The sequence below is a fragment of the Nothobranchius furzeri genome, chromosome 15 (assembly GCF_043380555.1).
Source record: "Nothobranchius furzeri strain GRZ-AD chromosome 15, NfurGRZ-RIMD1, whole genome shotgun sequence".
Lineage (NCBI taxonomy): Eukaryota > Metazoa > Chordata > Actinopteri > Cyprinodontiformes > Nothobranchiidae > Nothobranchius > Nothobranchius furzeri.
The window spans coordinates 51,205,246-51,232,038 of NC_091755.1; the positions used below are offsets into that span (position 1 = coordinate 51,205,246).

General features: G+C 40.6%; 1 protein-coding gene and 1 long non-coding RNA gene across 8 annotated transcripts in view; one reads left to right on the forward strand and one right to left on the reverse strand.

The window, feature by feature from the left end:
• LOC107391321 (vitamin D3 receptor A) overlaps positions 1 to 26,793 on the reverse strand; it is an 88,482-nt gene that overhangs the window by 20,250 nt on the left and 41,439 nt on the right. For 3 of the 7 annotated variants that reach the window (XM_070544981.1, XM_070544983.1, XM_070544982.1), the window contains exons 3-5: positions 10,373 to 10,508; positions 8,443 to 8,590; positions 7,543 to 7,673 (exon numbers count right to left, since the gene is read on the reverse strand). In XM_070544981.1, the coding sequence (XP_070401082.1) occupies positions 7,543 to 7,673; positions 8,443 to 8,590; positions 10,373 to 10,508 (415 nt within the window). Of the gene's footprint in view, positions 1 to 7,542; positions 7,674 to 8,442; positions 8,591 to 10,372; positions 10,509 to 17,083; positions 26,726 to 26,793 lie in introns of those variants that run through there. The other 4 variants (XM_015968581.3, XM_070544984.1, XM_070544985.1 and 1 more) reach the window with 3 other exon arrangements.
• Positions 13,553 to 17,035, forward strand: LOC129164798 (uncharacterized). Its single transcript, XR_008564306.2, has 3 exons — positions 13,553 to 13,643; positions 13,796 to 13,850; positions 13,929 to 17,035. It is a non-coding gene; the product is annotated as an uncharacterized lncRNA (long non-coding RNA).

Sequence of the window (26,793 nt, forward strand, 5' to 3'; positions counted from 1 at the left end):
CTGGAAGTGAGCAACAGAGAATTTGAATGATCTAACCTTCATATTTATTCCAACTCCTATACCAGAAAAAGTCCTGTCGCCTAGCAACAGTGATGGCGCTAAATAAAAGTTCAAACTAAACTTAGCAGCAATACTTGAAGACACATGGGACCCATCATATGAGTTCTTTAGGTATTTTTCTTAATATTTTGTAAAAGCATATAATAAAAAATGCTAATGAAAAAAGCCTGACAGCACAAACCGCCTCACGTCAACATGCTCCCCCGCTACGTCCGCCATTTTACAAGAACAAAAGTCCCCCGTTTGGACCACGGTGAATCCTGGTAGTAAAGAGGGAACAAGGACACATTCGATTATGCATTTAGAGTATCAGCCTTGTCAATTTACTGCGGCAAAATTGGCCTTAAAATGCGTATTTTGGAACGATGCAGCCCCTGGACTTGGACACATTTTGGGGTGGGCGTGGCCAGACCACCTTGATTAACTTAAACGGATCATTCTGGAAGGTACTGAATATGCAAAGAATAAAACTGATAAAAATAATTGTGTGTGAGAGGGATTTTATGCACATAACTTGATGAACATGTTTTTCAGTGCCCCATTATAACTTAAAAATATAATATTTTCCTTTTAAGTATTTTGGAACTTAGAGAAGCGGGATAAAGCTTTGTTATCTGACACTAGACAGTTTCTTCTCTTGTCATGCTTCAGCCTGAGTGCATTTTAGGACATGAGAAAAGTGATATTAGACATTCATTCAGCAGAAAAGATGGGGCCTGAACAGGAAGCACAGGTTCATTACTAAAAGTACATTTGGGCATCATGTTTAGTCATTCAACAAATAACGTGTGTGAGGGAGCCGGGACTTGAACCAGCAACCCTGTGTAAAAAGACCCTGTAAAAGATAAAAATCTCTAAAATATGTGGCAATCTGAAACAAAAGCACGTTTTTGGATTTTGCCAAGTGGCTGAATAGACACTACTGAAGTGTGGTTGTTCTCAGTATGGGAAAAGAATTTTTATGGGCTGCTCCCTTGTTCGCGACTACTGAAACAACTTTATGCAGAAGACAACAAAAACAACAACAGGCCTAAAAAGGCAACTGAATAAATCCGTTTAGCTACCCAGGATTTACTGGGCTTTCATTTCTTCTAACCCCCCGCCATTAATTAGGCTTTGGGTGCACTCCAGTGTCCATCTAGGCCCAAGCCAGTAGCCAACTGCCAAGAACCACTCCTTGTGGTTAGGATATTCAAGTATGCAGAGCATAATCATGAATAGGCAGAGTTTGGTCAAAGTTTGGCACCGGTCATCAAAGCAGCTATTCTCGGGCTGGCACTTGAACGAATTCGTTTTCAGCAACATTTGAGCACTGGAATGATTAGGAAAGGAGTTCTTAAGAATAGACAACGTACCATCAAAGGAACATCTCGACCATCCCACACTGCTTGGCAGATACCAAAAGGCAGTTTGGTGTTTGAAAAGGGATGTGGTGAAGTGGTGCCCACCATGGCAGAGAATACAGAGAAAGAAAGGCAAACGGTGAGGTGGGATCCATTAAATAAAACACTGGGTTTTGGCGAAGGCTGGCAATGCCAGAGACGTGGATACAGAAGAGAAGACAGAAGTCCTGTGATGTAGGCCAAAGGTTCACAGTTAGCTTACACATTAACCAGCCAACCAACCAGCTAAGCACAAAGAAGCCAGCTAACACTTACATTAGCTGTGATATATGTCAAGAAGCATTTGGTGTGTAACAAGCACTTTATCACTAATGTCCTGGGCTTGTGATTTCAAGCGGGTAAATCCAGGTCATGCAGGCATCAATGCACGGACATATGCTGAGTGTGACGCAAAATCGCTTATCGAGAGATCACAATGGGAACGTGCCCGTTGGCAGGAAGGATATGTAAACACTGTTCTGTGTCTGCTCAGCAAAATCTAAATCATACTCTGACTTTTGTGAATTTCAAACTTATTAGTCATCGCAATTATGATTTTTATGAACACATCAACATTTCCTGTTGACAGTAAACACGTCTGTTAAATATGAACGTATGCAGATCCCTGAGATGTCCAAACGTGTCAAAAAGAAGATCCGTCGGTTTGGATGTCTCACAATCCAACGTGGAACATTTTAGAAACAAAAACTCAAGCAGTTGCCATGGTGCCAGAATGAAAGCGGACTCGGACAGAGCATGGACAATTAGAAAAACACTTGTAGGTCATTGCTAAAGAAAGCCATGGAGGAGAAAATTAATCATTTGAGGGCTAAAACGTTTCTAAACACTCTACTGTGATTTTAATCCTGTTTCAAATAAAACCCTGCATTAGGCATGCACATCCACACAAAATGTTACACGTATTAAAAGGCATGAACACACACACACACACACACACACACAAATGCACTAGAGGAGTCTTTTCCTGGCACCTCTCTAACCTATGTCAAATAAGGACACGGTATTTACTAACACAACGCACGGCTCACGGACGGCAGAAAACACACACACACACACACACACACACACACACACACACACACACACACACACACACACTGGCACAGTTCTGATCTGAGTTGTGACTAAGCTGAAAAAGCCTGGGAGAAACACACCTGTAATTTAAGAAGGAATCGTCGTGTAACTAAAATGATAAACAGTGTTTATAAAATATTAAAGCCACTCCTAGTCTCATTCCAGCTTTTCTAACTGCTTTAATAAACTTGAAAAGAAATAAGAATGGGAAAATAGTTTAAGAAGAATCGTTTTAAATTAAAAGCAAGGCGTAACATCTTTAGTGGCTGTACAATTAAAGGGAAATTCATAGTTTCCCCATTTACCTGCCAGTAATTGTGTCATAGATTGTGTGATTGTATTAGACTTCCAGGTTTCTCCGGGACATTCGTTGGAATCTCAAACTTTTATTAAAACAAATGTAGGAAGTGTTTCAAACAAACACCAAAGACAAAGCAAACAAGAAGAGCAACGCCGAGTCCGGCGATTATCCACACCTCCAACTGAACTCCACTTGCAAAGCCGAACATCCCAGAGAACAGGAAGCTTCTACACAGCTGACCGAAAACGGAGCATCAAAGAGAATCATTCACACATTCGCTGCATGACACACCTAAGAGCTCAGAGCCTGGAAAAATAAAATCAGGATTTGTAAAAATAAGAACATCACCAATAAAAGAATGGAAAGTGGAGCTACTGCAACCTTAAGGCTCTTTGCACACGTGAACCTTGCTTCCGCGGCACTTTGCTTAAATATTGCATCTTCAGGTTATGCATGAGCACAGGTTGTGAGAAGATGCATATTGCCATGTTACTGATCTAATCCTGACACACATCTGTTGCAGGAAGGCTGTTACTAAATTGTTTCTTAGCGTTTTACTTTGAAATGTTCGGTTGCAGCAACTCGCCAGGTGGTCTGTTAAAATTTGACACCTGAATTCTTTTGTTTGCTTTCATTTCATCGTGTTCTAGTTCTTGTTAAGCCGATGTACGGCTGTTGGGTTCCTGTCCTGCTTTTGTGAGTTTCACTGCTTTATCATTAAAATAAAAACTCTACTACCTCAATATAGGTCAGATACAGTAGAGCAGCTGTCATAATTATAGACACCATTAGTGAGATGCAGAACACATCGACAACGTTAGTCATTATAAATCCGTTGTGACAAGGTGTCGCTCTGAGTTAGGATGGGGTGATGTAACAGTTTGCCCTCACAGGGTCGTCTTCTGGCGTTACACCCACCCCGTATTCCGTCTGCATGACCAACGTGGTGAAGAGCGTTATGTGACTGGAGTGCTTTAAGAACATTCCAGACAATGGTGTTTTCTGGCAATTAAGTACACTGATGATAACCATCTGTTGGTATAAAAGCAAGAAAAAACACTAATTATGTCAAGCCACGCTTTGACTCAAGACTGAGTTAGCCATATGGTACTTGCGCATACGGACTCTAAACTCTATTACCTGTTTGCTTGCTGTAAATAAGATCAGTTTTCACTAAGGCATCGACTCTACTCCCTCCTGCTCCTTTTGACTGCCCTTAAGTATTAGATTAAAAGACAGTTTACTGCTAAGTCCCTAAAATAGTGTTAGGTTTAATTAGAGACATAATTATTACACCGATTTTTTGTTTTATTTTACTGTTCTTACATTTTTGGAAATGCCAAAAACGACGAAAATATGCAAAATTTGAACTTTTAGCTGCTCCCTTCCTTATGACCTAAATTTTTTAAGGCAATGCTAAAACAGCAAAAACATTTTAAAATATTCTCTATGCAGAAACAGATCTATTCTTCTTCCAGCTCTTGGAGAGTTCAGATGCTTTTTTCCTCCTCTCCTCCCAATCTTATCCCAAGGCTCTTTGTCTGTCTTTGGGTGTACGGCGCTTCTGCATTTTTTTCTGGAAACTGGAAATTATTAAAATGGACCTGGTCAGTTGGTCTCTCAACGCGATTGACAAAATGTTTTCACCAATAAGAACAGGAGAAGGGGCTCCCGGTTGGCCCTCTGGGACAGAGCCAGCTGGGCGTATCATGGACTCCTGGAAACAGTGGAACCTGATCAGCCTCTCTCAACTGTCTGTAGGGGATTCTGAAGATGTCTGGATATTCGCGGTGTTGTTGTCAGATTTCGTGCTGTTTGGCCTGAGGGGTTAACTGGCTTACCGGAAAATTTATGAGCTGTCGAGGAATACTGGCTCAATCCCAGAGCTCAGGGATTGATTACACCGCGCTGCGAATGCACAAACTCATATAATTGTCAAGGTGAGTCGTAAGCTTGGAACTTTGGCTGAGATTCAGACTCTGGCACAGAAAATTGATGCCATCAAGGATAGAGTTGACAGATCAGCACGGATTGGGATAGATGAATTACGCCATTATTGGATTCAGAGGGGTTGAGGAACAACGGAACTTTAAGACAGAGAGGAAATTTTCTCTGTCTGTCCCCAAAGCAAATTCTTATCTGAATCTGGTGCCCTTGAGCCTGTGAGATTGAAGTGAATACTACCCCCTCAGAAGAAATGTGGAATGCTGCCGTTGCCATGACAACTCTGTCTCCCTATCCCAGCCTGGGCGGGACTGCGACCGGTGAAGGCCGTTGAATCGTTTCCAGGAGTCACTGTGCTCTCTAACCCAAATACTTCCCTCCCCTGTCCAAACGGAGGTCACGAGCGCTGCTTATCGTGGCTGCATGCACTGATGTGAGGATAGTCCCCAACCCTACCACCCCACCTAGTGGACACTTGTGTTGTGTTGTCTGAAGTCTGTTGCATTTCTGTCTGAGGTGTTTTTTGCGTAGCAAAGCTGCCCTCCCTGTGGAGGGTAACTCTGAAGTGCCTTTTTTCCCTCCACCTGACCCAATCCTCATGTAAACCCTCTGATCTCTATTATGGTGGCGCGACTCGGGTTGCGAATGACCACAGTCACCAATTCTTGTCATGTGTCTTTGCCTATGTATGTATGTCTGATCTCAGAATTGTGTGTACTGAATGATTATTCGGTTTTGCTGATAACATTTTTATGACCAATATTTTTTATGCCTCTGAATGAGTCCCACGAATGGGACATGGCAAACTTCTACATCAAATATCCTTCTTTATTGCAACCACTTATTTTATCTACGTATTACAAATCATTTGAAATCTGGTATTCTTCTGATTCCAGAGATTTATGGCAATCAAGGATTCAACCATGAATGTAGACACAGTAAACGCTTTTGTCAAACATAATGTCCACCTCACCGTTCAAAGCCTCATATCATTGATAGAAAAGTATCATCTTTAACAATGATAGTCTTTTTACATCCAAGTACAAAATTACTCCAGTAAAACAATTGAACCACAACAATTCTTGCGTTCAATAACCAGCATGATAGGCAGTGGAAAACATTCACAAATTCCCTCAGATGCATCCCGTGTTGGCTTCAAACGTTTTAGTGACATCCTCACTATTGGCTGACAGGTCAGAAGGACCGCCCTCTATGATTACACATGTAGCACAAACTACTACAGCACAGTTTATAGTTGACGGACACAAAAAATAGCCAATGAAATTCATAAAACAAACAAGTCCCCCGTGGAACCGTTGTGGTTTGCTTCTACAAACTAAGAATGATTGTGATTGGTGGAGAGCTCCGTGCATGTGTATCAGGCCCACAGAACGTCTAAACGTTTCCTGCGCGAATATATCGACCATCGTTATTTTTGGACTGAATGTTGCTTGGAAAATCACCCAACCCATGATAATGACTATTAACCACAAATATTATATTTTAAAAAGTTCTAATGGGCAACGATGCTGTATTTTGCATTCATATTACGGGAATTATGTCTTCTAAACCCCCTACCCTAACCCATGTTTAAACCAAAGCAGCACATGAAAATGATAAAAAATGAAAAATTAACTGCTTTAACCTTTTTCTAACTAAATCAATTCTAAAATTTTACTGCAGCAATGAAAAGAATGCAGATAATCCACCAGTAGCTTTAAATCTTAATCCCTGTTCCCTTCCTTCTACTGAGTATCTACTGCAATGTCAGGAATGCTTCTCAGTTTTCAAGCTCCTCAGTAAGTGTTGACGGAAGCTGAGGGACGATGACCGTGAAAGATGCTCGGCTATTACCAGACCTAGGTCTTTAGGAGGATTTTTACTCTGAGTGGACCCTAGTTGACCTCTAAATGTATCTTTGATAGTACTGATGGTAGTCTTACACCTTATTTTGCACCAACGCTCCCTAACTGTGTACTCTAAATCTACCAGAACCTTAAGCAACAATTTCCACTGAATGTTTTGAAGTGACATTTGCTATTGTAAGCTCTCAAGCACAACTATGATATGGCCTTGCTTCCTTACTTTTTTTTTATTGAAAAGAACAGGTAAGCTGCGCAGTGGTGCAGTGGTTAGAGCTGTTGCCTTGCAGCAAGAAGGTCCTGGGTTCGCTTCCCAGCCTGGGATCTTTCTGCATGGAGTTTGCATGTTCTCCCTGTGCATGTGTGGGTTTTCTGCGGGTGCTCCGGTCTCCTCCCACAGTCCAAAAACATGACTGTTAGGTTGACTGGTCTGTCTAAATTGTCCTTAAGTGTGTGTGTGTGTGTGCATGATTGTTTGTCCTGTGTGTCTCTGTGTTGCCCTGCGATGGACTGGCTCTCTGTCCAGGGTGTACCCCGCCTGATTGCCCGTTGACCGCTGGAGATAGGCACCAGCCCCCCCCCCGCGACCCTACATGGACAAGCGGGTTCAGAAGATGGATGGATGGATGGAAAAGAACGGGTTTAGACAAAGCCACAAAGACACTCTCCACACCCACTCCCCCCAATTCACACCAAGGGTACATTTTCCTCAGAAAGTTGCAAAGAACTTTCTTGAAAAGCAACAGCTATAAAAGGTCCGGCCCAAACGTCCCACAGGTTGTCCATAAACTTGTCCAGGGCTCATAGGTGAAAAGAGAAAACGCTCACAGCCAAGCAAAGGTGACACATACGCACCGTAACTCCTCTGGAAAAACTACAAAAGAAGAGCTTAACTCACACTCTTTCATCATGCCAATGTCAATGCAGCGTTTCAGGCGACAAGCTTGGCAGTGGCGCCGGTTGTCCTTCGTGATGGTGCAGCTTCCATTGAACGGACAGGTGAAGGAGGCTTTACGCTTCATGCTGCGCCTAAAGGAGCACAAAACCAACCTGTTCACAATCGCTCACTCTATGGGAGAGTTAACATGTTTGGAATAAACAAATAAAAGTATTTTTAGGCACTTGAATCATAAAGATCATGAGAACTAAAAATGTGAACCACACTGAAATATGCTACAGTTCAAATGACACAGAATGTTTTTAGTAATTATAACTCATTAAAAAATAAATAAGCAGGCAGAAAAGCAGCTGCCAATAAGGAAAACACCAGAGTATCCTTCTTAAATCCCTGTTCATTTAAATGAACAAACTCTTCATGAGCTAGTGTCAATAAATCCCTGACTGCATAGACTTATGTTAAGTCTTTAGAAACTAAACGAGTGTAATAGGTGTGACCGAGTGAAACAAGAACAAAAAGGAAAGAATACAAGATTAACAACAATAATTTTAAATTAAGCAGAACAGGCATGTAAAACACGAACAATGTACCAACATTAAAAGGTCATGGACATAATCTCATTTTAAATACACAAGTTATAAAGAAGCATGACTGAGTAGCAGTTTATAACTGGTAAGCTTATATAGAATAAAATGTCTCTTTTAGTCTAAAGTAAACAAACAAACAAAAAGCAGACAGTTGGAGCCAAATACGACCTAAATGGAATAAAAGCAAACAATTTGCATACCATCTGTTCTGTACTATTTCTCTATGAATACCAAAACACAACAGATGCTAATAATTACATAGAGAAGAAAAGGCAGCTGTGTAAGGACACCACACACACACACACACACACACCTGAAGAAACCCTTGCAGCCTTCACAGGTCATGGCGTTGAAGTGAAAGCCGGTGGCTTTGTCCCCACACACTCCACAGATCCGTGGGGCATTACGGTCGAACTCATCCGGTCCAACCACTGACGTAGTCACCGTCATGGGCTCCATCACTGAGGAAGAAAAGAAATGAGACGCAGATTGAAGCCCGCGTGACACCTCCTGACCCGCCTCGTATTCTGAACTAATAAAAGTGGTGTGAAAGCAAAGAACTAGTGACAGAATACTGAAACTCTGCCTGTTTGTCTTTGTGTGCTAGGTGGTGTCCAGCGTGACTAAAACTGGGGGCTTTGCATTTTTCTCCTCTTATAAAAACAGGTGTTGGGCTATTAGCATATTTAGCAAAAGCCCCTGACGGCCACCATCTAGATCTAGCAGCTTTGGCTGAATCAGGGAAAGGTGTGCACACACACACACACACACAATCTAACAAACTGTGAAATTACAGTGTTATTGGGAGAATGATTTAATGACAGACAGAGGGTCACTTGCCAAATGCTGTGAAATGGCTAACACATTTATTACTGCCAGTTCTCTGCAGGGATTTTTTCCCCACACACACACACACACACACACACACACACACACACACACACACACACACACACACACACACACACACACACACACACACACACACACACACACACACACCATCTGCCATACCCAATGAAATAAACAGGAGAAGAGTAACAGAAACCGACTGGGAACCATGAGTGAGCTAATCCATATCAATCTCTAAACACACCTATGTCTGAGGTCTGAAGAGATGAGCGGGACACAAAACTAGGAATGACGAAAATTTTATCTCTGGACATGCACAGAAACGTGTTGGTGGAGTCATTTTAGAAATGTTAGTAGTAGTTAAATAAACGGAGACGTGGTGGGAAGAGTTGTGAGTCATTACGCAAATAAAAACTTGAAATAAATGATAGATGAAGCAGTCAAAATGTGTTTCAACGTTGCTTTTCTGGGATTATTGAGCGTTTGCAGGGAACCTATAGCTGTAGCATTACATGGAGAGGTCGTGTCCTTACATGGCCTCTCACATGACAACTAAACAGGACAAAGAAAGAAGGGGTAGGATGGTGCATAAAATAGAGTCTGGCAAAGCAGGAGTCACGTGGCTCCATAATGTAGCCTGTGGGTAGCCGACGTGCACGGAGGCTGTTCCTGGATTATGTCAAATAAGGACAAGGAGATGGGAGCAGCCAGTGGGGGTGGGTGCGTGAGAGCAAGAGGGAGGAAAATGAAAAGTGGAGAAGGTGAGAGGACAAGGGGGAGGATGAGACGAGCTGATTAAATTAGGTCGGGTTGGGAGCAGCTTGAAGAAAACCACCAAACTAAAACGCATGTGATGCAGACGTGTCTGGCTGTGAATCACCTGTCCCATTACTCAAAGAACACCAGCTAATTACCGCTGGAATATTTTAAAGCATGTTGACCGTCGCTGCACCAACTTTGCATATCGCTGATTTCAAGTTGTGGTGTGTTTTGGAGGGCGAGGAGGGATTAAGCGGGGCAGATGTGCTCAAAAACACAAAACCAAATAAATAAAACCATCCACGATATGATTAAGTCATCGTGTAACAGTAATAGTCTTGTTTACTGCCACATCAGGTGAATAATGAAATAAATGCAGATGGGGGAAAGGTTGGCCCAAAGAGCTCAACGAATTGGTAACAAATAAAAAAAAACACATAAACAAGCTGGAGTTTGGTTACTAGAGCGGATTAAACACACCACCATCAGGCTCCAGGGTCGTCATTAACCAGCAGGGGTTCACTCCTTAACTAGTTCATTTCCCCCTCATCTGTTGCTTTATGTCACTTGTTTTTCATTCATCATTGCTTGCCACATAGTATTTTTAATTATTTATATGTGACATGATTTACCGTAGGGCTGCGCAGTGACACAGTGGTTAGAGCTGTTGCCTTGCAGGTCCTGGGTTCGCTTCCCGGCCTGGGGTCTCTCTGCATGGAACTTGCATGTTCTCCCTGTGCATGCGTGGGTTCTCTCCAGGTACTCCGGCTTCCTCCCACAGACCAAAGATATGACTGTTAGGTTGACTGGTCTGTCTAAATTGTCCTTAGGTGTGTGTGTGTGCATGATTGTTTGTCCTGTGTGTCTCTGTGTTGCCCTGCGATGGACTGGCTCTCTGTCCAGGGTGTACCCCGCCTGATTGCCCATCGACCGCTGGAGATAAGCACCATCCCCACGCGTGTGACCCCACGTGGGCAAAGCATGGATGGATGATTTACCGTAGAAAAATGAAGAAGTTATGCAGTTACTTTTTCTTCATTATTTTTTCTTTTATCAGAACATAACGATCTTTGTCCCATTGAAAAGAACAACAGCTGGTTATTAGGATTCACAGCTATTCACAGCTACTGCAGATATTTCAACGTGCATAATTGTCTGAGTGTATTAAACTCAATATTAATCATTTTGGTAGTGGCAACTAACCCAGAGATGTTTTATTTTTGTCATTCGGCTTGTACTTATTACATTTCAGAATTATTTGCTACGGGAATATGACATCTACTCTATGGCAACACTAAAAAATGATTTGGAAGAGCCAAGGAAGGCAAAGTTTTAGAACAGAACAGCCCCACTTGAAATATTACGATAGTTGTGTTGAATGTATTGATATTATAATTTTAGTATTTTAAAGTGTATGTTAACCCTAATTTACATGCAAGCATTAAGTTACAGTAAAGTTAAATTATGGGCCATTCCCATCTGTACTTGGTCGGATAGCATAGCTTGCTTACATATCTTGGTGGCCTGCCTTTTTTCAGGGTGCAACGAGACTGTTTTTCAGCCCAATTTCTGAGGTGGTCTGCTTCAGGCTGACCAGGGCCAACACACCCACTGCTGACTGATAAGCCGGCTTATCAGTCAGCAAATTCACACCTTCCATTAGAGCAAAACTCTGATTGGTGGGTAGAATCAGCCCACATGGGCTTAAGGCATGCTCAACTCATTATCATTCATTATCATGGTGATTACCTAGAAGCTGAAAATGTCTCTGACTGCATTCCTTGCATACCTAAGCAAGGATGTGTGGAATCAACCGGGCAAGGCTGGGGCCGACTGGAGCTATGTGGGCAGGGCCGACCAGGTACAGATGGCCCATTAAAAGTCCCTTTAGTTGTTAGCCTAGTGAACTAGACCAAAATCTTGCTTTGCAAAGTTTGGTCTAGGAACGCTCCACTGGAACCTCTGCAGCCCCAACAGCATTCTGGCTGGCCAATCACAGCTCTCTAGAGGGGTTTCAAACACATAAAGAGCTCCATGCTTTCGTTCTTTTTTAAACACAGAAACAGTTTTGTTTACCTGTTTGTAGCTACGGTTTCGCCGGCAGCTGTCGGCGAAACCGTAGCTACAAACAGGTAAACAAAACTGTTTCTGTGTTTAAAAAAGAACGAAAGCATGGATTTACAAAGACACAGCAAGAACACACCTAAGACATAAAGAGCTGTGATTGGTCCATAATGGTGGGCCAATCATAGTGCTCCATCTGCTTAGTGAACAAATCACAGAGCTTTATCCAATTTGTGGGCCAATCAGGGCACTCTATATGCCTGGTGGGTGGGATGATGCAACAGAGTATGTCACATTCATTGTCCAGTAGCGTGTGGAGATCATTTGAAAGACAACGGTGGAACCCGCCCCACAACCGAGAGCCGTCAATGGAGCGTTGCCAGACTAAATAATACATTTATTTAGTCTGGCTTGCCAGACTATTAAGTTGTAACACTGGTGTGTGAAATTTGTTCTCGGGATTTGATCCATCCCCTGGGAGAGCAGTGAGCTGCAGACACGGATGTGCTCGGGAAATATTTTCGAGGGTTTAACCTCCAATCAAACCACTTAAAGTGTCAAGCAGGGAGGCATTGGGTCCCATTTTTTATTGTCTTTGGTGTTACCCGACCATTATCCCAGTCTCAGGTCGGACACTGGTCAGTGGCGTTTACAGTACTTCTTTTGTTGGGTGCAATTAAAACTCTGGCTGCTAGGTGGCAGAAGAGTTTATATATACACCAATGCACCATTTCTAGGAACTAGAAGTTACCCACATCACAGCTGAGCTTCAGAGTTCAGGTTTTGAGTCTTATTTCCTGATATTTGGACATCTTTCCTCGGCTTGGATAACAGTGACTCTACCACTGACTTGGAATGTGGACGTTTTATTTCCACATATAACTCAAACAAGGAGGAGCTTTGTCAAACAGTCATCAGTCAAGACTGGTGAGTCCATGAATGTTAAGTGACAGTGTGACATAGATCTGTCAGGCTTTTCAAATCCTAATGTTTCACTGTCATTTTCAGTCAGAAGCTAATGCAGGAGGTAGGTGTAGGAGACTATTTTCATGTTCTGCCAGCATGTTAAACTCAGTGTGACTCATTATAATCAGAAATAATCATTTTTAAAAAGGGTTTTCAGTGTCCCACACCTTATCCAGCCAGTCAGGTTTCAAACTCAATCTTCATTTCAGCGTGCTGAGTTCAGACTTTTAATCTGTTTACTGAATTGATGGATTCACCAGTAACTGACACATAAAAAACAACCGTTCCAAAGGGAACAATTGACTGGCCAGTCACAACCTTAGACCATGCAGGGCTTAAATAAGATTTTTTGTTTAGTTTTTTACTTTTGTTTATCAGTTTTCAACAAAAATTAAATTGAGTTCATTTTTGTTAACAAGGTTTAATCAGTAAAGGTGTTTTTGGGGTAAAACAAAGGCCTAATCCAACACAAGTGTTTCTGAGGAATTCCAAACAACCCCAACCAGCTGCTGGACTACGGCTCCATTGATGACGCTGACCTCTGAACTCCCAGCGGAGACAGCAAGAAACAAAGATCCCTTTTCCCATGAGGGAGCAATAAACCATCACCCATTTCTTAGAAGGATGACCCCTTCTGATTAAATCTTTGTTTACTCAATCGAAAAGGTCTGACGTGTTTCTGTCCCACACTGACAACAGAAAGAGTTTTGGCTAGGATGCGTTAGAAAAGACGCAACAAACAAAGGTAGCGAGGAATGCATAAATATGCATTGAAACCATGTCCTTATTCACATAACTTTTCTACTGAAACCACAGATGTCTTTGTGTGTGACTAGATGAGCAACATCAAGGAATCTGAGAAGTCGAAATCAGGTATCTTCAGTTCTTTTGCTCTTAAAGTAGTGCTTACTCTCTAAGAACTTGATAATTGAAATTTTGAGAAAAATTGGGATATCAAAATGAATCTACAGGTGATACAACAGAAAATGAGGTCCATTTTTACCAGTTAACTAAAATATATATAGAATTTATGTCCTCGACAGGACGATAAAAGACTGCAGAGATCAGTGAGAAAAGCAGGTAAAGTCTGAGTGCCTGAAATACGTTGGCCAAAGAATATAATGATTATTATTAAACTATTCTTATATTTGCTTACAGGATGTGTGTGAGAACTCATGAGTAAGAAGAGCGAGAACCGAGGACCTCATTTCATTCACATCCTGGCTTCTGCTGAACTTTTGTGCAACTATTTATTTCTTGTGTGTTTTCATGGAAGTTGTGCTTTTCTGTGAGTAGATAATTGAAAATAGAACAGAATGCAAAAAAACTGTCAAATATTGCAAAATAAATGTTCTGTTTAATTTTTGCTCTTCCAAGTAATACAGCCACAACCTAGCCGCTGATCTTTTAATGCATTTTTAGGATGCAATATATAATTCTCAGAAATCTAGGACTATTGTATAAAGTTTTACTTATCTCTACAAACTCGTTTTCAAATTTGTGATGTTTTGTAATCCCACACTTTTCACTCTTGTGCCTAACTTCACACGTGTATCAGAACAAGTAAAGATGACAGCATGGGGGGGGAACACACCAGTTAGCAACATGGCATCCAGCAATATTTTCTACATCGTTCCATGTCTGTGCGTTGACCCTACTAAAAGAGGCTTTTAATTTGAATCTGGGCACCGATAGTCCTAAATTGTGAAGTCTGATAAGATATTTGCATTAAAGCAAATTTGTGTGATTTCAGAAATACAAGAATTTTCTTTATAACCTTTAAATGTAAATCCTAACTACCCCCACTAACCAAATAACAAACCAAATCCTACTCACCATTTGCTTAGTAATAAAGCCAGGGTGTCGGGTTGCTCGTTTGGTTAAGTTTACTACACCTCTATAAAGCCTGAAAGTCCTTTTAGCAGCAGGTCCCGATTTGCAGCCGGGCTACGTTTCCACACAAAGCCACCCACCTTTTTTCCCCTCTACCGTCATGTCAGCCTTCACTGTTAGCTCAACAAATCAAGGGTTATTACTAGAAAAGCATGTTGAAACCCCAAGTAAAGTATATCCTGAGACTTGCGAATACACAAATTTCAAACACAAATGTTTACTTTTAATATGGCTTGTGCAGAATATAATATTTTATACCGACATGAGTCAGGTTCTGTTTAAACAGAGGAGGCTATCTTTAGAAGTGTCAGTCCCATGCCATTTTATTTTTATGAGCTCCTTAAATCCTCCGCATCAAAGGTATATTTAGAAATCCCACAGCAGAGGCTCCATGTGAGCAAACCACTCTGGGTCCACAGCAGAAGCTGAGACATTAGATCAAAGTCGAGATGCCTAAAATGAATTTCAGGATAAGGAATTACATAAATGTGATCTTCCTACCAGCATAAACTGTCTAATCTCAAAACGGAGGTGTAAAGAAATGAGGATTGCAATTAGGGATGTTCTGACCACGCGTTTTTGCTCCCGATCCGAGTCTCAGTCATTTGATTCTACGAATCTGCCGATACCAAGTCCCGATATGATAGTTTAAAAATCCATTAGGAAAAAAGGACACACTAGAGTTGTCCTTTAAGTTTATTAATGTGTTTCTTTCATCCAGAATGTGTTGTTTCTTTCGTTTATCTGCCACAAAACATTATTCATTCAGAAACATGTTAAATTAAGAATTTACATACAAGTAATTTGGGGATTATATTCAAAAGAAACGTGTCAAGAATATATGTAAAGGTGGGTAGCCTGTCGTTCATATTCCAATTCGTTTACGTGCGCAAATGTTTTGAGCAACGTGCGTTCCAGTGATAGAAATGGCACAGCACATGACGGTCAGCAGCAGGGTCACACTTTTCTACAAAACATCCATAGCGCTGCTGTGTCTATAAAGTTGGGAAGAGAAAGCAGATCATTCCACGACTCAAGGAGGTTGCAAAACCCAACGCTTGCAACACCAGACACTCATCCAGAGTGATAAATATACTGCTATCTTGGCATTTTTGCTGTCCGCAGACAGCTTCTTGCTTTTTTTTTATCTTGAAGTGTCGGCTGGCTTATTCGAATTGTTGCAGCAAAATGCGCAGTTTGTTTTTTAAAGTGGCACGTCAGATTCGTATTGTTGAATGCAGCACTACCTTTTCCACCACGTTAAATACGCAGTTTGCACACATTTCACTTGTATTACACTGCCTTTGCTTTCAGTTTTAAAACTACACCCAAATACAGGCATTTGCTCTGCATTAGCCTGTTAGCTAACAGCTACATGTCATGGTGTTTGAATTCTAAGGCTGCAACAAACGATTATTTGGATCATCGATTAATCGAATGGGGTCTCGACTCAATTAATCGGATTAATCAGGATTTTTTTTAAACTGCTAGGGAAACATTTTTTTCCTCTCCTTCCTTTACTTTATTTAACAACAGACAATGATTAGAAAACAGCTGAATAGCATTAAATGCTAAAATGAAATGGTGGCATTTCTATTATGTACATGTTGCAATAATCCAGGTTAAATTCTGTTCAAAGATAGACGCGTTTGTGAATTACATGCTACAGTGGCTTGCCACAATCCTGCAGCGCTGTTGTGCAGAGCAGACTCGAAGCAGCAACCTGACTGCAGCGGTTCTGCCAAGAATAAACAGGATGGTGGGGACACGTCCAGCCTACTACCCGCTAGCATTAGCTATACTGGCCGTAGTTGCACTTTTCATCCCAAACTTTGGACTGTTTCTGCCTTTGTGTCTTCGTTGGTTTCTGTTTTCCTCCAAAGCCTCTAGATTAGACCATTGTATGCCAGTAAAAAGCAACTTCCTTACACTAAAACAAGCAGCTTACTGTTGTTTTATAAAGTTCCGGGGAAAAAGAGAAACTTGTCACACTAGTGCTACGTCTAAAAATAGTTTATTGCTCAGACACTTTTTTTTTTTCATCGTACAGTCCTGGCTTACGATTTTAATAAATCCGGACCTAGGGGTGAATTACTCTTTAAAAATTAACAGCCACTGTCAATCCATCTGAAAATCTCTTTTTTTAGGATAAATTTAAAAAGTCATGTTTGTTGTTTGATATGTTTAAATGTGATCCTTCCCACCCAATTCTGGCGTGTAAACAAAATCATGTGATCAGATCCAATTTACAACCATGTGATTGGATCAAATACAATACAATTAAATGTGTGCAACTATTAAATAAAATGTTAGTGTAGTCCCAAGCGTGATTAGAAAGGCAGTGATGTAACACAACAAGCAAGTATAACAAATAATTAAAACCAGGATATTTTTAATAAGCAATAATGTAACGTAATTACCTTTCAACCATGAGCGTTGACAGTTAACACGAACGGATTATTGCAGAAAACCATAATCTCAGGCTTAAGTGGGTAAACAAAGGTCTAAAGACACCAAATTCATCACTGTCTAAATAGATGAGCACACACTGAAAGAATGAGCCTGAAGCCACAAAAACAACTGAGGTTGTTTTGAGCAGGCATCTGCGTTTTTGTGTCTGCCAGATCTGTTTGAAGGATATGAAAGGAGAGTAGCAGTTGGCTGTAGATGTGTAGCACGCAGAGCAATCAATCTGATTGGTCGGTGTGTGTCACACCCCCAGACACATGCCCTGGTACACAAAGAAATAGAAAGTAAGCTGTTTGGACAAATTGTTCAAAAACAAAACTGAAATAAATAATTACTGATATCAACAACGTTAATATTTAACTAAACGATTTCAAATGGAGTTTAATTTGTACACATAGAAATACAGAATGTCCCGTAGATGTTTTCATATATGATCTGGATGTTTTGGTTTTAGATGATACAGATTTTCTGATACATCAACCATTTGCAGGTTTCTGACTTCATTAAAGCAGCAATCCGAAACCATGTTGTGTCAGGAAATAAATACGTACGATTATTAAGAATTCATAAAAGTGATGGTCTTACCCTGTAGAAATGTAAGCAATGTCAATTTCATTTTTGCTGAGCCCGCCCCCGTCCCATAAAAACCCATGCAGTGTTATTTTACGCTGCTCAGGATTGGACAAAAGCTTCTGACGTTCGCTTATGTCAATCACAGAGCGTAGGCGTGTTTGCGTAAGTACCTAGACTCATAGGGAAAAGTAAGTCTTTAAAAAATAAAACTATGTGAATAAAAAAATCCATGAATAAACAACATAATGTGAGAATATTCATTGTAAAACAATGTATTTGAGCTTGATTGGCTGGCTAGGGGTGTGTTAGGGGTGTGTATTCAGGAATGAGAGGCGTTGCTTCCGGCCATAATCATGTAAGACAAGGGGCTTACGGTGTAATACATTTTTCTGCCTCTAGATGATGCCTTCAGAGAAAAATCTCCAGGGTTCTTCTTTAGTTAACAAATGTATTAAATGTAAATAAAAAATACTAACCTGTTTTCCCAGTTTGCCATTGCTTATTTCTGTTGTTTACGGTATGATGTTTTCAGTCTTGAAACGTTTTTATTCTTTAACATTTTTCAATGGTTTTTGAGCTTGTATTGTGAAATTCATGTACCATTTCTGTGACTAAGTAGCGATGTTGTGTTGTGTTTTTGTGTAATGTTATGTTATACTATGTTATGCTATGCTTCCAGGGCAGCGGTAGCTCAGGAAGTAGAACAGGTCATCCGCTAATCCGAGGGTTGCCAGATGAATTCCAGCTCACTCCTGGGAATTCTGTTGGGTCCGCAAGACACCTAACTTAACTTGCTTATAGGGTTGTCACGGTAACCGGTATAGCGGTAAACCCCGGTAAAAAAGTTGACAATAAAAATAACCGTCCAGTTTTTTAAAAACTAAATTATCTCGGTGGGTTTACCGTGGCCGCGGTTTCGGCGCGGTGACCCTTACCAGCCACCGTCGCTTCAGCTGAAGTTCCCGCGGCGCGCACACGCACAGTTTAGTTTGCAACGGCACCAAAACTTTGAAGCTGAAATAATGGCCGAAGGACGAGACGGCAACGCCCAGGACATCCATCAGCCCTCAAAGAAGACTAAATGGGAAGTATGGGCATATTTTGGATTTCTGAAAAATGCTGAGGGACAGTTAATATGACGGCTATCCCGTTTGCAGAACGTGCAGGAAACAAGTGTCTGCAAAAGGCAGCAACACTTCGAATCGAATGGCACATCTGCGTGACCATCACCCACGTCTCTACAGCCAGTGCAAGGTAAGATAACATTAGCATTTTAGCTTAAATGCATGACGTGAGGACTTTTGGTTGAGGGAGAATGCAACGAGTCACTATATACTGCATCCGCAGCGCCCTCTGCCAGCATTTAAACCGTGTCACGGACACCCTGTTGCTGGATGAAGCATCTTATTTGTTGATGATGAAGAGAAATATACAATGAGTTCCTTGTCATTGATTTGTTTACTTATTCAATGCCATTTATACTTGAACATTTGGATTTGATTACATAGTGTAGTAGTTATTTTAGTAATTTGTTTAAAGTGGCTATTTATTTTAACTACATATTTTTAAGGTTGACTTGTACAGCGCTCAAGTCAAGTGTGGACTGGAGTTTTAGATTTTCATTTTGATAATGAAGAAAACAAGTATATGAGAAAAAAAGTGGTGTTTCTTTGATTTGTTTACATATTGTTTATGTTTTGAATGTTTGGATTTGTATCATTTAAACCTGCACTGACTACTGTAACATGTTCCAGAAAAATAAGCTATTTGTTCCTTTACTTGTGAAAAGTTGCACTTTTGCTAAGGCTTTGTGTTATTTTAGGTTTAATAAACACTGTTAAGCCTTTTCAGAACTATTTCAGTTTGTGTAGAACAGGACTATCAATGTTTTCTGAACATATGCAACACCGTTTAAAAAATACCGCGATAATACCGAAAACCGTGATAATTTTGGTCACAATAACCGTGAGGTTAAATTTTCATACCGTGACAACCCTAGTTGCTTATGCTGGTGATGGTAAGAATGGCCAATGGCCATCATCAGCAGTGTGTGAATAATGGAAAGGGTTTTGGGTAACTTGAAATGCACTATATAAATAAAATCCATTAAAATTATTGTTATGTTGTGTCGTGTCATGTCTTGTTATAGTGTAAAGTTGTGTGTTTTGTCTTATTGGTGATTCTAATCAGGTCACAGTCTGTTTTATTCCTGCAGCGGAGCGGCACGGACCTATCCGCATTTCATCCGCTGCTCCGATCCTCCACGTTTTTTTCTTTGCAGCATAAACTAACACAATAGTTGTCAAAACCAGAAAGCTTTTTACTTTCCCAAACACACCCACTCACCAGCAGGGAAAGTGTTTGTGATACTGCTAATTGTAAATGTTCTGTGCCAGTGTGTACAACTTAGTGGGAGGCAGCTTTATACGGGTACTATAATAACAGGGTCTGAAGGAGGCAGAGCTGGGATAAATACAGGTGGGGAGGTTGCTTACTCGAAGGTAAAAGCATGCACACATACAAGGGCACTGGCAACAGAAAGACACGGGAACAGAACATTAAATAATGTATGTGCCTCTTGCATATAGAAAACCAACTATTCCACATATGCAAACCCAAAAGAAGCTTACGTTCTAGGGTCTCAGGCAAAAACACATTGAGCCGAGCTTCCCTTCTAACAGTTATAAAAGTGTTAGGGTAAATAAAAGAAACGCACAAGATGTCAGTATCACATGAAAACAAAATCTTGTGAAAAAAATGATCCTAATTGTGTGCATTAAATCTAAAACCAATCGTGTTGAATGAAATTAAAGTGCAGTGTCTAATTAGATTAAAATTCCATCTGTTTGAGACTATATTTAAATCTGCACAAGCCCATGTCTGGCCTCCTAGAGTGATCCCTCTCCTTCCACCAGTCCACAACAGCAGCTTTGAACTTTAGACCTTGTTTTCTAGGCAGGGGATGAAAACGAACAGGCCGTCGGGCTGTTCGCCCACTGACAGAGAGACGAGGAGGAGGAGCGAGAGGGGTATACAGAGAAGAGCTTGTAAAGAAAGGAATGAAGTAATGAAAAAATTAAGACCAGAACTAAGTAATGAAAGGAAAATGTGAAAAAGAAGAGTAGCGGAAGAGACCGAGGCAGGAAGGGAAGACTAAATACAATGCAAGGGAGAAACGGGACTGGTGAAGAACAGCGGGAAAAATATGACAGAGTAAGAAAGTCTAAATAAATTTGAAGAAAGTGGTTCGTCATGAAACTAAGCGCTTCCTTCATGTGTTTATCTGTGAATGAGGAGCAAACACAAATGGGAAAAAGCTTGCTGCCAGTAGGTCAATATATTCTTATCAATTAGTGCTGACCTGGGGTCTGTGAAGAAGGCCAAAGGGACACCAGCTGACTCATATGTTGTGTCATAAAGAGGTAAAGATAGTAAAAGACAGACAGAATAAACTCCACTAAAAACACAAATAATGATGTTAGCAAGAGAGCTTCACTCATCATTGTTGGTAACTAGAGATTAGACATTTTAAAATTCAATAGAATCTAACACTGCGTTAAATAATTACTAAAGTTAAATGAACCCTCTGAAACTGTGCAGGTTACAAAAAAGATCTATAAAAATAGTAGAGGAAAAATAAAGGCTAATTTCTGAATGTAGCTGCTTTTGCATCACACTAGTACCATTCAAAAGCTTAATATGCATGCCAGATATTTGGAAAAACCTGCAACCTGCATTGAGTATCGTGATGAATCCACATTTTCCCCACGTCTTTATCAACTATCGATAGATAGCGTAGAAAGAGTCCTGGTCAAAAGCTTCATGGGGAAGTTGAGCCAAAAATACGGCGCTAAAAACTACAACCCAAAATTTCCACAGAATGCATAAGTGGTGACAGTCGCATTTACCCGCGAGCTCTGAGTGACCAAAGCAGCAGCAAAAGCATTTCACGCAGCTTGTTCCGTAAGGCCACAAAAATCACCAGAGATTTGCAACATCGTGTGATTTCAGCAGTTCATGTGATAACAAGCAGAGAGAAAGAGAACAGCATGCGTCTGAAAAGCTCTGTGGTTTATTTTCAGGTCTGTTGACTTTTGTTATGGAGGATTCACAAGAAATATATATATATATATTTTTACTAGTTAAGCAACTGGAAATCTGTAAATGAATTTTATTTGGCAAGTTTCCAGACGTTCTGTACTGTTTTCGTGTTTGACTTCTGGTCTGGCCCAATGTGGACTGCTGAGGTTGACTCCTTCTGGAAACGTAAATGCAACACGTAGCTATGCTTCTGGGACGCTTTCAAAATAAAATACTTTGCGGCTGGTGGGAAACGCAGCCATCCACTATTAACAGCAGCTAAATACTGAGTACTATGTTAGGTGGACGTTACGTGACGTTTAAGCATACGGTAGAGATATTCACATTGCACACATCGTTACTATTGTGCATGGAAAGGTGGATAGCACTCACATCAACTATGTTCCCTTGATCAAATTGGTGCCAATGACCTCATTCATACAACAGGGTATCTGCAGGTTGAAGGGAGCCAAATTTAAGACTTTTTATGACCTTTTTTAAGGCCACTTTGACCAAATTTAAGCTTGTCGTCATCTTCCTCCGCTTATCCGGGTCCGGGTCGCGGGGGCAGCATCCCAACTAGGGAGCACCAGACCATCCTCTCCCCAGCCACCTCCACCAGCTCCTCCGGCAGGACCCCAAGGCGTTCCCGGACCAGAATGGAGATGTAACCTCTCCAACGTGTCCTGGGTCGACCTGGGGGCCTCCTGCTGGCAGGACATGCCCGAAACACCTCCCCAGGGAGGCGTCCTTACCAGATGCCCAAACCACCTCAACTGACTCCTTTCCATCCAGATCCAAATTTAAGCTATTTTTTAAATTAATTTTAAGCAATAATTTCCAGCTATTGCCTGGAACTGGTGCTAACCACGTCACGACCGTGGGATTAGCCATCTAGTTACCATTAAACTTGCACTTCTCCATGGCGCAAGCTCCCACTAGCTTAACCAGCTAACGTGCTCATTTAAAATAGTCCCCTTTCACAACCAACTGAATGTGTACGGTTCCGGTTACGCAACATCGTACACAAAAAATGCTGAAATTCACGAAAATGTCATAGAAATAAAATAATCTAGTTTATTGGGTCTTTGCTAATTTAAGACCTTTGGAAACTGTATTTAAGGATTATTTGTCATTTTTAAGGATTTTCAAGGCCTTAAATTTGGAAAAGTAAATTTAAGACATTTTAAGACTTTTTAAGGACCCACAGATACCCTGTACAAGCTTAACACATCACAGCTTCCCTATGTAGCAGGCTCTACAACAGGTCCCAAAGAAGTCCTTTTTTTCTTATGAGGACCATTTGGGACGTAAATGACAAACCAGTTATTGAGTAAATTACCAAAGTTACTTCTTGTAAATGCCCTTTACACAGTTTACACAAAAACAAAATGCCTTGGAAAGTGATACACAGACACCGTTTTCCACTGTTATTAAAACTTTTGTTTCTCCAAACATGTCGCTTTAGTTTCCTTCATGCATTCATCCAAGTGTCAGAAACTGCATTACAAAATAAAACACATGATTACCACACAAACAACACAAAGAAGTCCTTGTGGAGTACTTTAGATTAGATTATTTGATAGCTGTGTAGACATTATGTCATTTAAATTGGCCATTGTTTCTGGGCTACATTTTGCCACTGGCACAGTGGAGATCTGAATGGGATCCAAGTAAAACAATAAATACATTCAAATCAGCTGTAATTGAGACAAGGCCCCTGGTAAAATGAACTATTACTATGGTCTCAACGAGACGGCGGTAGAAGGAAGTGGAACCAAAGCAAAGCGAAACACAAATTCTGAATATGCGTACTTTTTTTTGTAAATTGGCTAACCTAAACGGTTTGCAGGAGGGGTTAGAACAAGTTTAGTTACAGGATAATTTTCTGCTTTAGGCCCCAACTAGGGCCCACTCCACTTTAAGCTGCAATCTCTGGGCAAACATTGAGCAGACATCTGCCAATAAGGGCATTCAAATACTAAGAGGAGAACTTCAAAACTCTGCAACATTTTAAAATCATCTCGTCACATTTGTGTGCTCTTTACAGACATCTGTACTGCACATGTTCAAATATTTATACTCTGCTTGCAACTTTAAATAGAAACAAGTCTCAAGTTGTTCCTCAGCTTAAATAATTAGGCTAAAAATAAACATATTAGCTAATTCTGTATAAAATGGGGATGTTTTAGAAATTTTTACTTGTTTTGATGAGGATTTTATTTGGTCATAATGTTTTCTCACTACTTAAAAACTACTTATATGGGTGTGTCTTTTAATATTGACAATACTTTATGAAATACAGGAGTTGTGCCCAGCACCTCTACCACCATCTGAGTGCAAATTGAGCCAACAAAAAGTGGTTATATGAAAATGGCTGCCTTACAGTTGTACAAATCCTTGAACTTTGTTTTTTTTTTTTTTTTACCTGTAGTGATGTCCAGCTCTGCTCTTTACTAAGCTGTGAAGCTAAGTCCTCTTCTGTGAAGTGGCCGTGTGTGTTGGAACCAGCCAAAAGTAAGGGATAAGCTCACCCGGTATGCAAGTGTAGTTCATAACCTCCTTCATCCTCTTTAAAAGGGAGAAAGTTAAATTCCTGCATGTATTATTTCCACATGCTATGTGAGCAGCCAGTAAACTGAGAAGAGATCCACAGCATTGGTCACACTTCCCTACATCACAATGAAAAACACTGGTAGAATTTCCACCCGTGGCGCATTGAAGCCAAAGTCGTCCAAAGACTCAGTCTCAGGAATACTATTGTCCAAACGACACGCTCGGTTAAAGGAGAAAGATAAAATCACACACATAAAACAACCCTCCCATGTTTTTCCCTTTTTTATTCCAGGTTTTGTCATAATGGGATGCCATACTCTTGTTACAAGGATGGCTCTGTGCATCGCTGTCAGCACCTTCATTGTGTAAGAAACACTATCTACAATGGCAACGTTGAGTTACTGTTTGCTGTGGTAGTGTGCAGCGACTCTTCAAACTCGTCTAGACAGCCAAGTATACAGGTGTAAATCAATACCCTGCCTTTCAACCCCCTCAGCACATAAAGTTCACATTGAAGTTCCTTCTAATCTGAAGTTTAGATAACAACATCCTACTGGATGGAAGGCCAAACATCCATTTAAACAAATAAAACCAAGGACTGATGAAAACACAAATGTGAAGGAACAGATTAATTTAAAAACAGGTGATTCTGGAAGGAGAGGGGTTTAAAGTGTGTCAGAGCGAGACCAAGCATCTAAAAGGCTCAGTGCTCAAAAACAGATTCCTGATGTGGCTTGGCAGCTATTAAAAGATGAGGATTTTATGAGGAAAGGGCCTGGCGCTCTGTTAACAAGGAATTTTTCAGGATGATTCAAGCTGCTCTTCCACAAAATTTCTCTTCTGATTGCCGTTAATGTCAGTCATCAGCTGATACCATTTCTGAAGCTGTTTGCCATGTTTTGAATGAAAAGACAAACTGTGTGATGAAAGGCACGTGGGACAGACTGTTAAAAAAGAACAAGCATAAAAGAAGAGAAAATTGGGTCGAATCCAATATTAAAATCTTTAAAACTTCTATTGAAGAAAACGGATGAGGACATCAGATCACTGAAGGGTTTATAGTGAAGATAGGAACTTAGCATGTACAGTGCAAGCCTAACAACTAGACACAGGAGACTGATTACACAGAAAGAGGAGACAATAGGTATCTAACAAGGTGTCACTTTCAGTTTCAACACAAAAACCTAGGAACGTAAATGCTCACACATTAATTGTTAATGCTGCCAATCCAAACAAAGCTAAGCTAATGATGCACGGCCACTTTCACTGTATTTCTGTTTAGATCTGCAGATCAACAAGTCTTTGTCTGGCCCTTAAAATGTAAAAAGTTGTGTTTCTGCTACAATAGATTCTAAACATTTTAAGTTCAAAGCAAAAAAACGGTTTGTATGTCATTAATAAGGTCTTTGACTCAATGTTTGTGATTTTACATTGCAAGCTGCGAGTCAAAAAAGGGGACAAAAATGTAGCGCCGGGCTGTTGAAAGGTCAGGTTAAATCAGCACTAAACAAAAACCTGCTGTGCAGATGTCTGCCAGAGAAGGCTCCAGATGGCATGTCACGGATTTAAACAGGTAGATAATGTATATTCTGGCAGAGTAGGTGTGACTGACAAAAGGCAGGAAAATCTTTTAAATCAAAGTGTATAAAAGTGTTGCTTTCTTTCATCTTGACACATTTCGGCTGTTTACTCAACCCTTCCTCAGAAGAGCTACATGGTGTTTTTGGACACGTCTTATCAGCTGTTCCTAAGGTTCTGAAAGGTAAAATCCCAACTTTGTTGTATGAAAAAGAAACCAACGCTACAACTAAGAATGAAGGCCATAAGAACTTAACAACTAAAAAGAGGTAGCAGTCAGTGGGGACGCCATAACTGACAATTGATTTGATGGATTTTTACATGAGTAAAATCTTTTTCTACGCTTCAGGTCATCAGTATTTACCAGTTATGAAATGTGAGATAATTAAAGTTACAACGGCCGTGTTAAAAAAGTACAAGTGTTTGGTAAATAATAAAAGAATAAATGATTTTAAACTACGGTGATGTGAAGTTTAACAGAAACACCAATTCTTTACAATGACTGCTATAAAAGTTTAACACATGAACAAGGCAGGAAGTGAGTAGTGAAAATGTAGCAGCCAGATAATATATTGGCCCATTTGAAGAAGAAGAAGAAGAAGAAGAAGAAGAAGAAGAAGAAGAAGAAGAAGCACTCAAAGGGATCTTAACACAGGACAAACTGCCTCATAAAAGGGCTCATTTAGACTCTTCCTTAGACATGAGTCATTTTCACACCTAAACATGAGAAAATGTTTACTCGTGGACATCTTTGGCAAACCCCACAGGAATTTAGGACATCCCAAAATGTCCATAAAAGTGGACATGCAAGCCCCCCCCCCCCCCCCCCCCCCACACACACACACACACACACAACCCAACCCAACCCAACCCC